This window comes from Malaclemys terrapin, chromosome 1 (genome assembly GCF_027887155.1).
Source record: "Malaclemys terrapin pileata isolate rMalTer1 chromosome 1, rMalTer1.hap1, whole genome shotgun sequence".
NCBI classification, from domain to species: Eukaryota; Metazoa; Chordata; order Testudines; family Emydidae; genus Malaclemys; species Malaclemys terrapin.
Window position 1 is genome coordinate 263137092 of NC_071505.1, and position 13116 is coordinate 263150207.

Consider the following 13116-nt stretch of genomic DNA (forward strand, 5'->3'; position numbering starts at 1 on the left):
ACCGCTGTTAGGGCCCCGGGCTGGAACGCAGTGGAGTGGGTGGGCCTGCGTTCCCCCCTGCCACCCTCCGCACGGGTGGCAGGCTTCCCCCTCACCCAACGCTCGGCTACAGAAGCCTAGGCGTACCTTATTTGAACTATTTGCTCGCTCAGCCCCTGCAACAAGGGCCTGAGCCTAACTGTGTTTGCCCCGCCCTGATCCAGGGCCTGGGCTTTGAACTATTCACTCGCTCAGCTCCCTGCAAACAAGGGCCTGGGCCTAACTGTGTTTGCCCTGCCCTGATCCAGGGCCTGGGCTTTGAACTATTCACTCGCTCAGCTCCCTGCAACCAAGGGCCTGAGCTAACTGTGTTTGCCCCGCCCTGATCCAGGGCCTGGGCTCTGACTGCCTGCTCGCTCAGCCCCTGCAGTCAAGGGCCTGAGCTTTAACTGTGTTTGCCCCGCCCTGATCCAGGGCCTGGGCTCTGATCTATTTGCTCGCTCAGCCCCTGCAGTCAAGGGCCTGAGCTTTAACTGTGGTTGCTCCGACTCTGCACTAAAGAGCCGGAGTTTCGGGACTAACTGACTGCTTGTTCCCACAGTAGTGAGTCGGTGTGGCTCCCCTCCTGTCCGGAAGGGTTGAGCCCCGGCTAGGACCTACTACAAGGACTTCTTACATCCTCCCCTTGTACTGCACTGCCATTTCAGAAAAGGGGCCAGGGTCTTGCACTACTTAAGTTCTAAGTATTGACATTCTCATTTAATGTAAGGGCTAACTATGTACTCAGACTTTTCTCTGATGGGGTAGCTTAATTCATAGGAGTTGCAGGGGATGGGAAGTTGTTTTTAGCTGGCATGGACTCCATTTTTGTGTTTTTTAAAATGTACATATTCCTGCAGCAAAGGATAGCCATAATTTGTTTTAATTTATTAAATAACACCACCCACATACAAATGTTTCCCTTAATTCTGTGTTAAACCACAGTAGTTGGTGTAGAATTTGATTAATGAATTGCTCACATGTTTGGTATTCATAATAGATTCCTTAGGTTGAACCACATATATTTTCAGTCTTTATTGCCTTAAGTCTGAGATAACAATTCTTTGTTGGGGACTGTGATGTGGTGTTCACCCCACACGTCCTGAAATCGTTAAAGCAGATTGAGAAGGAGGCCACAGCTGAGGGGACTCAAGTGGCTAAGTGATCCCCTGACAGCGTGAGGGAGCCCAGCTGAAGAGGAATAGGTTGGGCTGGGTCTATAAAGCCAGGAAATTGGAAGCAGAGGGGGCTTTTGGGAGAGTCTGCAGTCACTTGCTGGGAGAAGGAAGGAGTAGTTGGAGACTGCAGAGACATGTGGTCTGCAGCCCCGCCGGGGGAGGAGAGAGTGGAGAAGCTGGCAAATGTGGATGGAGGGGAGCACCAGATGGTAAGGAAAGGGCTGAGGGAAAGGCAATAAAAGTCCAGGAGGGAACAGACCTTCTCTGCTGGTTAGAGGGTCCCTGAGCCAGAACCTGGAGTAGAGGGTGGGCCCGGATTCCCCTGCCAGCCACTGAGGAAGTGGCACTAGGTGGCAGTGAATAAGCAGACTGCCTAGGATTGGAGAAGAAACACTTTAGTACCCCAGAAGGGGAAAACATGTGTAGTGACTTGGCCAGAGGGCTGAGTCATGAAAAAGCAGCAGCAGCTCATGGAGAGAGAGGCAGAGAGGTGGTGTACAACCGTGGGAAGGGGTGTTGAACTCATGAAGCTAATCCCCAGAACTGCTAGGAAGCGGCACCATCCTAGCAGTGAGCAGAGCGCCCTGTGACAAGAGCCAAATTCTGATGGTCATAATGGGAGCTCTTCCATAAAAGTATTTGCAATTTGTCTCTTTCACAAAACATTAGGTTGCCACTATGTAAAGTGGCCAATTATCATAAATCTTCGTGTGTTTTCACTTATTATTATCTGAGAGGAAAAAATAAAACAAAGACTTCTGCAAAAGCAAACAGACACTCTTAAGCTGCCCCTTCCACCTCTCTCCCGCCCGCCCACCCCCCAAGCAGGGCCACCTGGAACGCAGGGGGTTTAGGGGCTGCAGGGCCCTGGGCTGAGGGGGCCCCAGGGCCCTGGCCAGCAGCTCTAAAGCCCCTTTCGGAATGCGGCCCTGCAAGCACGGGCCAGAGGGCTCAGGAGGAGCAGGAGCAGCCGCGCAGCCAGTGGCCAGAGAGAAGCGCTGCTTTCCCCTCCAAAGCGCCGCTTCTCTCTGGCCGGTTTTGAAGGGGAAAGCGACACTTCTCTCCGGCCGCTGGCTGCACGGGTGCCCCTGCTCCTCCTGAGCCCTCTGGCCCGTGCTTGCAGGACCGCATTCCGAAAGGGGCTTTAGAGCTGCAGGCCAGGGCCCTGGGGCCCCCTTAGCCCAGGGCCTTGCAGCCCCTAAAGCCCCTGCGTTCCGGGTGAGCCTGCCTGCCGGGGGGGGGAGGGGTGGCTCCCAGAATCGCGGCCATGGGGGAAGTGCCGCACTGTGCGGAGTCACCTGCACACCCCCTGCACCAAATAGGAGCTGCCCCAGATAAGTGCTCTGCACCTCCTGCCTTCCCCAGCCCTGAGGCTCCTTCCACACACACACCCCGAGAACCCTCCCGCACCCTAATGCCCTTGCAGAACCCGCACCCCACCCTGAGTGCCCTCCCAGACCCTGCAACCTCAGCCCTGAGCCCCAGGGGTAAGCCAAGGGCATCTCCCCGCCACAGTACTGTACAGTATATTATGCCTTTTGTCTGCCCCCAAAAAATGTCCTTGGAATCTAACCCCCCGCATTTACATTAAATCTTATGGGAAAATTGGATTCGTTTAACATCGTTGCACTTAGTTGCGTTTTTCACAAACATACTTATAACGTTAAGTGAGGAGTTACTGTAGTAATGTTTTGTTTGCCCTCTAGTGGAAATTGACATTATAGCACTTAATATAGTGCAATACCTGTTTCAGTAGGGCTGTTTCTCAAACTGGGTCATGAGAGATGGGAGTGTGAAAGGGAAAATTTCATATTTACAGCATACTGTAGTTGGCATGAAGGTAAGTGACTGCATTTTGACCAAAGATGGGAACAAGCTAGAAATTCAGATCGATATTCAGATCCAAAGTTTGGACGATATGTTCCTATCCAGGGTTCTAGTTCAGCCCAATATAGAGAGATGGACCAGAGCCAGATCTGCAGCAAAGTTTGGGGGCCAAATTCTTATCTAGTGTAAATCAGCATAGCTATCCTGAAGTTAATGGAGCTACACCAATATACACCAGCGAAGGATTTGGCCTCATCTGTGTACAGATGTGAGATGTTGTTGGTTTGAACCCATCTCCATACTACACAGACATGCATACTTGAGGAGTAGCCAGGGGATTTCTCTTGTTCACAGACACAGAATATGATGTAGGAACTGGATGGTGGCATGTATTGAGCTGGCATGGTTCTAGTTGAAATTTTATTAATACTTAACAACCAAAAAGGCTAAAGGTAAAATTCTCAAAAATGCCTTAGTGACTTTGGGTAATTTTTTTTTAAAGTGAAAATTCTCTAATACTAGACATAAAAGTTGTCAGTATTGCTATAGGAGCCTGTGTCTGCTGGAAGATTCCTCACCCATCCTCTTGTTATTGGAAGCATGTCTACTAGTTGAACCCCTTAACTGGGAGAACTGCGTTCTCATCGTGGCTTTGCCACCAGACTTCTTGTGTGACCTCAGGCAAGTCACTTAAATTCTTTATGCCTCAGTGTCCTTATCTGTAAAATACAGATAAATGTACGCAAGGATTGCAAACATGGAGTTACGCCTCAGAAAACTCCTTTGGGTAGGACCTGTGGCTTTTTTGTCAGAAAAATTCCTGCTGACAAACCTATAATAAAATGACCGGAAAAGACATTTTTAAAAAAAAGTTTAAAATCTCAAATCACTCAGTAGAATTTGTTTGTCTTTCTTCCATCCACTACTCATTCTCTTTGTGGTATTAAACAATTGGGCAAAAGCTATGTATTCATTGAAGAGTTTCCACTTTAGGGTCATTCACACACTAAAGTACACTCCACCTATAGGCCTACCCCAACTTTTTGTCAAACCACATCGTCTTTGTCCATCTCTGGGGCTCTGTGTCGAGTAGTATAACTACAGTACAGGGAGGGATGTGTACTTTACTGTAAGCAAGAAGTTACTTCTAATAGTAATATTTCTAAATGGCTTAATATTTTCTAGATACTGTACAAATACTAATTCTGATAATGCCTCCATGAGACAAATATTCTTGCCAGAGAGGATACAGAGACAGAGGGTCACTTGTCTGCACAAGGTACGCTTAGGTAGAAGGCAAGATGTAAGTGTGATGCTCGAAAACTAGGTACCAGCTCAGTTCAGAACGCCAGGCCAATTAATTTAAGTGTTAGTATAGATCAAAGTGTTAAATGCATAAGCATGTATTCAGATGTTTAAACTTCATGAAAGCTTGTGGAATGTTACTTGTATTGTTTTCACTTATCTGTTCCTGTTACAATGTAATAGCTAACATTTACATTGGAAATACCCCTGGAACTAAATAACTCATCAGACACCAAAGAAGCTTTGTGAAATGCTAATGAAGGATTTAATGACTTTAACAGAAAAGGCTAATTCCCAAGCAAATGGCCATTGTGGTGTGATGACCTGAGGTCAGAGACTCAAAGTGCATTCCTCACTCAACATCATCAAAGAAAAAGCCCACATGGGTGGAGACACTGTCAGCTTGCTTTCTGTATGAAGATAGATCCTTTATCTCTGGACTGTTTGGATTCTAGCAGGGCTGAAAAACTGATCGAGAAGGCAGAGATCCTCAGAGTTATTCTGGGTAGCCCTGAGAGACTTTGGGGAAACTGGCGGGCGGATTACTACACCTCTGCTACCATTTGGAATTGTAGACTGTTACTCACCTGTACATATATTTTACCTGATTTAACCTCTCAATAACTCTCATTTTTCTTTTTCTTAGCTAATAAACCTTTAATTAGTTTACTAAAGAATTGGCTGCCAGAATTGTCTTTGGTGTAAGATCTGGAGTATCAATTGATCTGGGGATAGTGACTGGTCTCTTGAGACTGGGAGAAACCTGATGTGGTGTGATTTTTAGGTTTAAGCAGGGCCGTCCTTACCCAGACGCAAAGTATGCAGCTGCGTAAGGCACCAGGAAATTTGCGGCACCAAATTTCCTGGTGCCCTGGGCTGCTCCAGCCCCTGCCCCGCCTCTTCCCCATACTCCATCACAGCTCTGCCTCTTCCCTGTCCTGCTCCACCCTGCGCCGCCCCTTCCCCACCCCAGCCCTGCCCCCACTCCCCTGAGGAGTGCAGCAGGGTCGGGCCTGCACTCACCAGCGGTGGGAAGTGCAGTGACCCGGTCCCAGCCGCGCCATCGGTGAGTGCTGGCGGATGGTTCTCCCCGCCCCCAAATGAGCCCCCCCGTGGAGGTCTGGACAAAGATTGTAGCAGAAGGGTTGGAGGGAAAAGAATGGATTTCCTGCGATGATTGGTGGTTCCCCATACTGGGGGAGGGAGGAGAGCACAATTTAAAGGGGAGGACACGGGACCACCCCACATGTCCCCTCCTGCCCAGTGACACACTACAAATATATAAAAAAACAAACCCACAATTAAAGTAACTTCCTCTCCAAAGTGAGAGTTCTGGGCTTTATTTGCCATGGAAGCAGTGCTAACATAACTAATACCTGTATCCGGGGAGTGACCACAGCTCCCTGCTCTATTTTAGGTATTAGTGACATCTGCTGTTGTGTAAACAAAGAGCCCTGAAATGAGATCTTGGAAGATAAAATGCCTTTCAGTTTACTGTTAAAAATTCCACAAATAAAGAATTGATCATATGCATTACACTTCCATGCAGCAGCCCAAGAGAAGTTGTTTTATCTCTGTTTTTATAACCTTAGAGTTTGACTTTTATTTTTTGAAGGACTTTCAGCACTTGAAAACTCATTTTACTTTTCTACTTTCAGTCCCACAATATGACTCAAATAAAAAAGGGGCTTTTCTCTCACAGGTTTATCTAAAGGGTCTGTGTCTATTCAAGCACTAAGCAAATGAGGTACTTCAGTCAATAAGACCACTATTTTTCTCTGCTTTGAGGAAAACAAGCCTTGAAATATTCCTTCATTGGGGTGAACTGTTTTCTCTAGCCTTAATGGCACAACTGCTACTTTAAGCCAACTTCAGCTGACACTATTGATTGGTGTTCCTCCATGGCTCAGTTGTTTTCTGAAAGTAGAGGCAAAGTATTTTCTTCATGTCCCTTCTTCTTTCCTGCCAGCAGGGTCAAATAAACACACTTGTCTGCACAAGTTCAGGAAGAGGTTGAACAGCATTTTGTTAATTTTGGGAGGAAGGTTCCATTGGTTTTTGTTTAACTTAGGGTATGTCTGCATTGGCACTTCATCAGCAAAATTTTTGTCCTTCAGGAGGGTTAAACACACACACACACACACACACACACACCTCGAATGACAAAAGTTTTACCAACAAAAAGCGCCAGCGTGACCAGCGCTTTGTCGGCAGGAGCGCTCTCCTGCCGACAAAGCCGCTACTGCTTGTGGGCAGGAGGGTGGGAGTTTTTTGTTGGCAGGAGAGAGCTCTCCTGCCAACAAACAGCAGTTACACTGTGCGACTTTTAACGGCATGACTGTAGCAGCACAGCTGTGTCGCTAAAAGCTGCGTAGTGTACCAATACCCTTAAACTCTCTCAACCTGCATTTTCAGAATAGAAAACCATGCCTGATGCTAGTGGTCACTCTAAGTTTTGTTTGCACTTGTAGTTCAGCTTCATTACCATGTCATCCATAGGTGAGACCTACATTAGGCCTATGTTATTCAGCAGTGAGTCTGAAATTGCATGGCATTTCCTTCCAAGGGTTTGGCTACCTTACCTTAGTGTAGTGTTATGTTAAAGTGGCAAGCCGCCTTAGTGCAGATGCAGTCATACCAGTATAAAAGTGATCATACTTGTATTGCTTATTCTGGTTTGGCAACTTTTATCCTGGTATAAATGTGTCCACCCTGGGGCTGTTACCAGTATAACTGTCAGACCAAAAAAAAAAAAAAATCACACCTGTAATTGACAGTTATACTGCTACAACTTCAAGCAGAGACCAGCTCCAAGTTGTTTCACTCTTGCTTCCCTAGCAGTCTAATCAGCACATTATTAGTGGTTATTAAATTCAGTTTACTTTACACTTAAATTTTCAGTGTGCTTCAGCTCTAGGTTCTGACATGTAACTGAACTGCAGAAGATTAAAGCTGGAGATTGACAGTTGGGTTAGGGCCCTTCTCATGCACAAAGGAAGAGGTGATTTGGGGGAAGGGAGTGAGATTAGATGTGCTCATTACCATCCCCCAGGAACCCTTGATCACAAATAACTTTCTCACTACACCCCACACAGTCTGTATGTGACTGTGATTAATTGGCACAGGAGCTAGATGTGTCCACAAGAGCAATCACCAATTAAATAGTTTTGACATTAAAATCATCAGGAATCAGCATTAACTTCCCCCTGAAAGCTGTGAACTCCTCATTCGCTGCCCAGCTATTTTTTTCAGGCTGTCTGCAGACTCAGGCAGCTAACACTGCATTGATATATGAATGTCATTGCAGCCATAAAAGCTAGAGACTTCTTAATAGAAGCTTGCATTCTGGAGCATAGTTATATTAATCTGCAGTTATGCAGCCACATAGTCGCTATAGTGCTCTGGCTAGAGATTATAAGAAAAAAATCTCCTTTCTTTTGCTGGAAACAAAGCACTTATGCTTGTTTCAGGAGTAAATGTACAGCTGCTAAAAAAAGAAACTAAAGAATTCTCACAATAAACAAAAGGAATGAGTCACATATGATAATGATCTTGCAATCACATAGCACCTCCTATCCTGAAGGATCCCATGATCTGAATCCCAGGGGGGCCAGCTGAGTCACTCAATTAGGGTGAATTGCAAAGAATGGGGCAGGCAATCCCCAAAGCTGGTGGATATTCCAGTATTTAGATTTACCAAGCCAGCACAAAGCAGCTTCTGTTATACCTCACTGGTTACTCAGAAGGCAACAACACGCTTCCCTGAAGTAACCCAGCCTCAGGCCTCCACCAGCACCCAAGTCAGATATGACGAGGATTTCTGAAAATTTTATTTCATCATATAAAAAAGGTTCTACCAATCCCAAAGGATCGGACACATTACCTCCCAGGTTAATGAATATTCCAGATCTTTCCCAAACACATACTATAGCCAATTCTTATTAACTAAACTGAAATTTATTAAAAAAGGGAGAGAGAAATGGTTATAAAAGAACAGTATACATACAGACATGAGTCAATCTTGAGATTCAGATGCACAGCAGAGATGGTGAGCTTTGTAGATGCAAAGAGTTCTTTCAGAAATAGTTCAAAGGTTATAGTCCAATGTTTATATTTCAGGGTTGTCCAGTCAGAACTGGGATCTCAATCCTTGTGGGTTAGGCTTCCCCTGCATGAAACCTCAAGCAGATCTGAGATTAAAAAGGATTGGGACCCAAAGGTCTTTAATACAATTCCAGGCCTACTTTGATAGGTCGGAGTCCTTAGTCGAACAATAGGGACTCATGTGGACTTTGAAGTGGACCCATTTCCTAAGCATAGCCGGTAATTAGCCAAACAGAGTGACACAAGGCAATTGCCTGTTTTCCCACCATTCGCAGATGATTTGCTATATGTTTCAGAGAGAGATGAATACAGCGACATCCTATGTTTACAGTTCATTTAAATGTTAAGATGGTCTTTTGATCTCTGAATTAACAGAATACAGCATAGACAGGGACTGTTTGATTACATTGTTGATTTTTAACCAATATACTGTATATGTAAATACACAAAAACACAAACATTATCTCCCCCTATGTTTTTAAGGGTTGAATTTGAGCCATTTATCCTGTAGGATGCTTAACCCTTTCTGGTCATATGTCACAATCCCAAAATTCTTTACAAACTGATATACAATCTGAATCTGGCCATCTCATTCTACATATATTTGTCTTGCCCCAATGGGGGCTCGATCTTGACTGAGACTTCTGTGCACTACCACGAACATATAATGACGCTAATCTGTAATGGCCATAAGTGGTCTCAGTCTGTATTCTACATTTCTTTTAAAAGATGGCACTTCCAGTGGCACAGTACCCTGAGTGCCTTGCTGGGGCATTGGTTTAATACCGAAGGCTAGGAAAGAGTGGCCACTTCCTACAGCACTTAGGGGGAAAAAAAACAATCAAGATTAGACATAGAGGTGTGGCAAGAGCTGAACAATAGGTTGGTTTAGATGCTCTGATAATTGACAATGAACAGCAGTATAGGCAACTGCATGGATAGAGACAGTGGTCATCCTGTTACCAGATGCTACGTGTGAGTGAAGAAATTAGACCAGGAGTGGTCAATTGTTTTTTGTCAAGGTCCTAATTTCTTGGTCAAGGTCCAGACTCCAGAAAAAAAAAATTCACACTGCAATAACAGTAATGATAATAAGTAAATAAAAATGTTGCAGTCCATTCGAAAGCATCTATTGGTCCAGATTTGGCCCATGGTCTGCCTATTGACTACCCCTCAGTTAGACTGATACAGAGCCCAGCAGATGGGTACACAGATGGTGTAGAGGGGAATGTTTTGTATCCATGAAACATTGGAATGTCTTCTGTGACACAGAGGCAGCTGTTTGGATTTAGGTGGTCACTTCTTAAGCAGAAAGGGTAGCAACTGCTGGTTCAAAACTGGCAGGACTTAAATCGACTTTAAACTAGGTAGGAATTCATAAGACAAAATTAGAAAAGGGGGGAAGCAACCAAATAAGAGTACACTACACTACAACCTTACAGCTGTGCTGCTGTACCCATGCAGTTGCGCAGCTGTAACGCTTCTGGTGAAGCGGCTCTAAGCCAACAGGCAAGAACTCTCCCACTGGCTTAATAACTCCACCTCTAGGAGAGGCAGTAGCTATGTTGGCAGGAGAAGCGCTCAAGTTATTCATACACATTGTAATTTGCTTATCTTAAATATGTGTTAAATTCTGCTTTGGCTTTTGGATGCTCATACTAGTCAATTTCCTCATACTAGTCAATCATATTGCTCTTTCTAGTAGACTGCTGTATTTTTGGCTCTTTCCTGGAAAACCTAACTAATGCTATTTTGGTGTCAAGGTATGGTTTTGGTGAAGGGGGACATTGTATGAGATCAGAAAGTAATTTGTGTTAAGAAAAGGCCATGGCACTAAAAACAAAAAAAGTAAAGTCAACATCTTATATATTAGGTTATCTAAATTAAAATTCCTCACATTCTGTCACAAAATGTAATTCCAAGACACACATTTCTTATGGTGTGTACCTGAATTTATGCAGGAAGAGGGGAACAGGGACTGACTCTGCCAGGTATAGCAAGGCTAGGGGATGAGACCCTCCCAGGGCTTACTGCTCCTCCCATAACCTTACAGTTTCTGATGATGTCAGCAGACTGCACTTGACAACTAGGATTCTGGGCAGCAGCACCATCTTCCTATAGTGGAACACGAGGAAAGTTACATTTGAGAATCCACAACTTGATCCATTCTGCAGAAAGTTCTTGCTGCTGGAACACAATATTTATATAGTCTAACAACAGACATACCAGTGGGAACAATCCCTGTTTTGAAGGAGCATCTGCTATGTTGCCTTTCTCACTTTTTCAGACCGGAAAATTAAACAAACATCTGTAGGCAATAATGTTTCTGCAGGCTCTTTTTGAAATGAACAAAACTTTTCAAAAAGATACATTGGCCAAGGTCACATATGCAAAGTGTTGTAAAGATACTATGCTGCACAACTCATCTCTTATTAATTAGAATTAATTGTATTTTAGCACCATAAGAAACATGTGGTGGTTAGCTCCCCCACATGTAACCCTCCCTGAGTTTGAATCACAGGTGCATTCTTGAAACCAGGTATCTGGCTCACTGGCATACACATACATGATTGCCACCTAGTGGCTAATAAGCAAAGTCCACACTTCAATAAAAAATTCGCAATAATAAAAATGGGCAATCTAAAACAATAAATATATTAAGTGGTTTGCAGTACTGTTTGTAAAAATGTTTTCAGTGTTTGATGCTTTAAAGTTTAAAATACTTTCAAAACTATAGAGTTCAACATCTGCGATGCATATTAAAATGTTTTCATGTAGTTATATTACCTACTTAATCAAGAAATGGCTCTGCTCAGGACCTGTTAGTTTTTGTATTGTTTTATTAAATGACTAACAAAATAATATACTATGTTTGTAACTCAACTTTTCAACCGTCAACATCGGCGGCATTTGGTACAGACTACTAAATAAGATACTGTATCAATGATAGCATGGAAGTTGTATTTGTGTTGTGAGGTCAACATTGAGGCCCGCATTGTGTTTAAAATATGCTACTGACAAATCCATATTGAATGGAGTGCTAACTGAACTCTCAAAGATGGGCTACTCAGGTAATTTCGGACCAACTCCATAAGTGTTTCCTCAAAAATAAAATAAAATAAACAAATAAAAAGTTTAATTTAAAAGTAATACAAATCACCTATTAACCATGACATACATATAGCCTAATCCTAAAACTCCGCAGTTTTGGGGTGCTATTTTGAAGAGGCAGAGTGTCCACCTGCAATTTTATTAGGAAACAAATAAAATTGAACATAAAAGAGGTTACAGGACATGTGCAATCAAATGCTTCTGTGCTTCTTTTTCAAAAGGATGACTTACTTATTCACATCACTGTTGCTCCCGGTGTGCTGCACATAGTTGTTTAACTTGCATCTTGAAAGAGAAAGGATGGCTTGCTGGAAGTTGTCTCCCATCACAACATAAAGTAATAGGTTACCACATGTGTTTAGTGCAGCTAATGGTCTAGAGACAATGTAAGCAGCATGGATTTGGTTTTCAATGTGGCAGCTAACTGGTTGAAGTCGTAATTCTATCCGAACACCCCTAAAGATATGAAAGGGTAGGAAACACACATAAAAGACCACCAAGAGCAGAATGGCAAGTCTACGAGCCTTCTGCTTGTAACAAGCATGAGTATGAGGCCCTCTAGCCAAAGTGTAAATAATGACGGTGTAACACAGAGTCACAACCACTAATGGCAGGTAGAAGGCTAACCCAGACAGAAGCCAGTTATACCACCTAATAGTGTCCAAGTTGTCAGAACTAATGAGGTCCAGGCAAATGGATTTGTTTTGGTCCTCTCTTGAGGTGATTAAAAGGTTGACAGGACTGACAGCCACCAGGGAAATCACCCAAACTGCAGCACAAGCCACCACTGCCCATCTCCTTTTCTGAATAGAGAAGAACTTCATCGGATGGACAATCACGAAGTAGCGAAAGATGCTGAAGCAAGTGAGGAAGAGGATGCTGCTGTACAAGTTGAAGTGGAAGCCAAAACGGATAAATTTACACATGAAGTCTCCGAAGACCCAGTGGTCTCCATTGGCATAGTAATGTACCAGGAAAGGAAGGCTTATTAAGTACAGTAAGTCTGTGAAGGCCAAGTTAAACATAATGATGGTGCTGCTCTTCCATGGCCTCATCTTGAAACTGTATACAGAAATTGCAATAATATTTCCTGGGAAGCCCACCAGAAAGATTATGCTGTACATAAGAGGGAGATAGAAATTCTTCAGAAGGACATCTACATCGGTACAGTTTGTGAAAGCATCTGCATAGCTTTGCAACGAAGTTAAGTTGGCTAAGTCTTCAGTTGTATTCATGGCCATTTTCTTACTGCTTTAGCAAATGGTAAAGAAAAGAAAAATGTTTAGTTTTCACTAATAAGTTAATGCAGTGCTTTAACCATATCACTATAAAATGGACTTTCACAGTTCGAAACACAAGAGTCTGTTAAAATACTTGTAATAAAGGCTGTTTTTGGTCTGAAAAAGCATCAAGTCCTTCAGTATAACTGCCCAATTTAATAGTACACCTCTAACCCAATATAACACTGCCCTCGAGAGCCAAAAAATCTTACCACGTTATAGGTGAAACCGCGTTATATCAAACTTGCTTGATCCGCCGGAGTGCGCAGCCCCGCCCGCCCGAAGCACTGCTT

At 43.8% G+C, this 13116-nt stretch overlaps 1 protein-coding gene across 1 annotated transcript; it reads right to left on the bottom strand.

The window, feature by feature from the left end:
* Positions 1 to 11770: 11770 nt before the first annotated feature.
* On the bottom strand, positions 11771 to 12784 carry LOC128830188 (2-oxoglutarate receptor 1-like). The gene has a single exon (XM_054015977.1). It carries the CDS (start codon positions 12782 to 12784, stop codon positions 11771 to 11773), a length of 1014 nt encoding a protein of 337 aa, XP_053871952.1.
* Positions 12785 to 13116: the final 332 nt, after the last annotated feature.

Excerpts from the sequence above, each read along its gene's own strand:
- LOC128830188 (XM_054015977.1), bottom strand. The coding sequence starts at position 12,784 with ATGGCCATGAATACAACTGAAGACTTAGCCAACTTAACTTCGTTGCAA.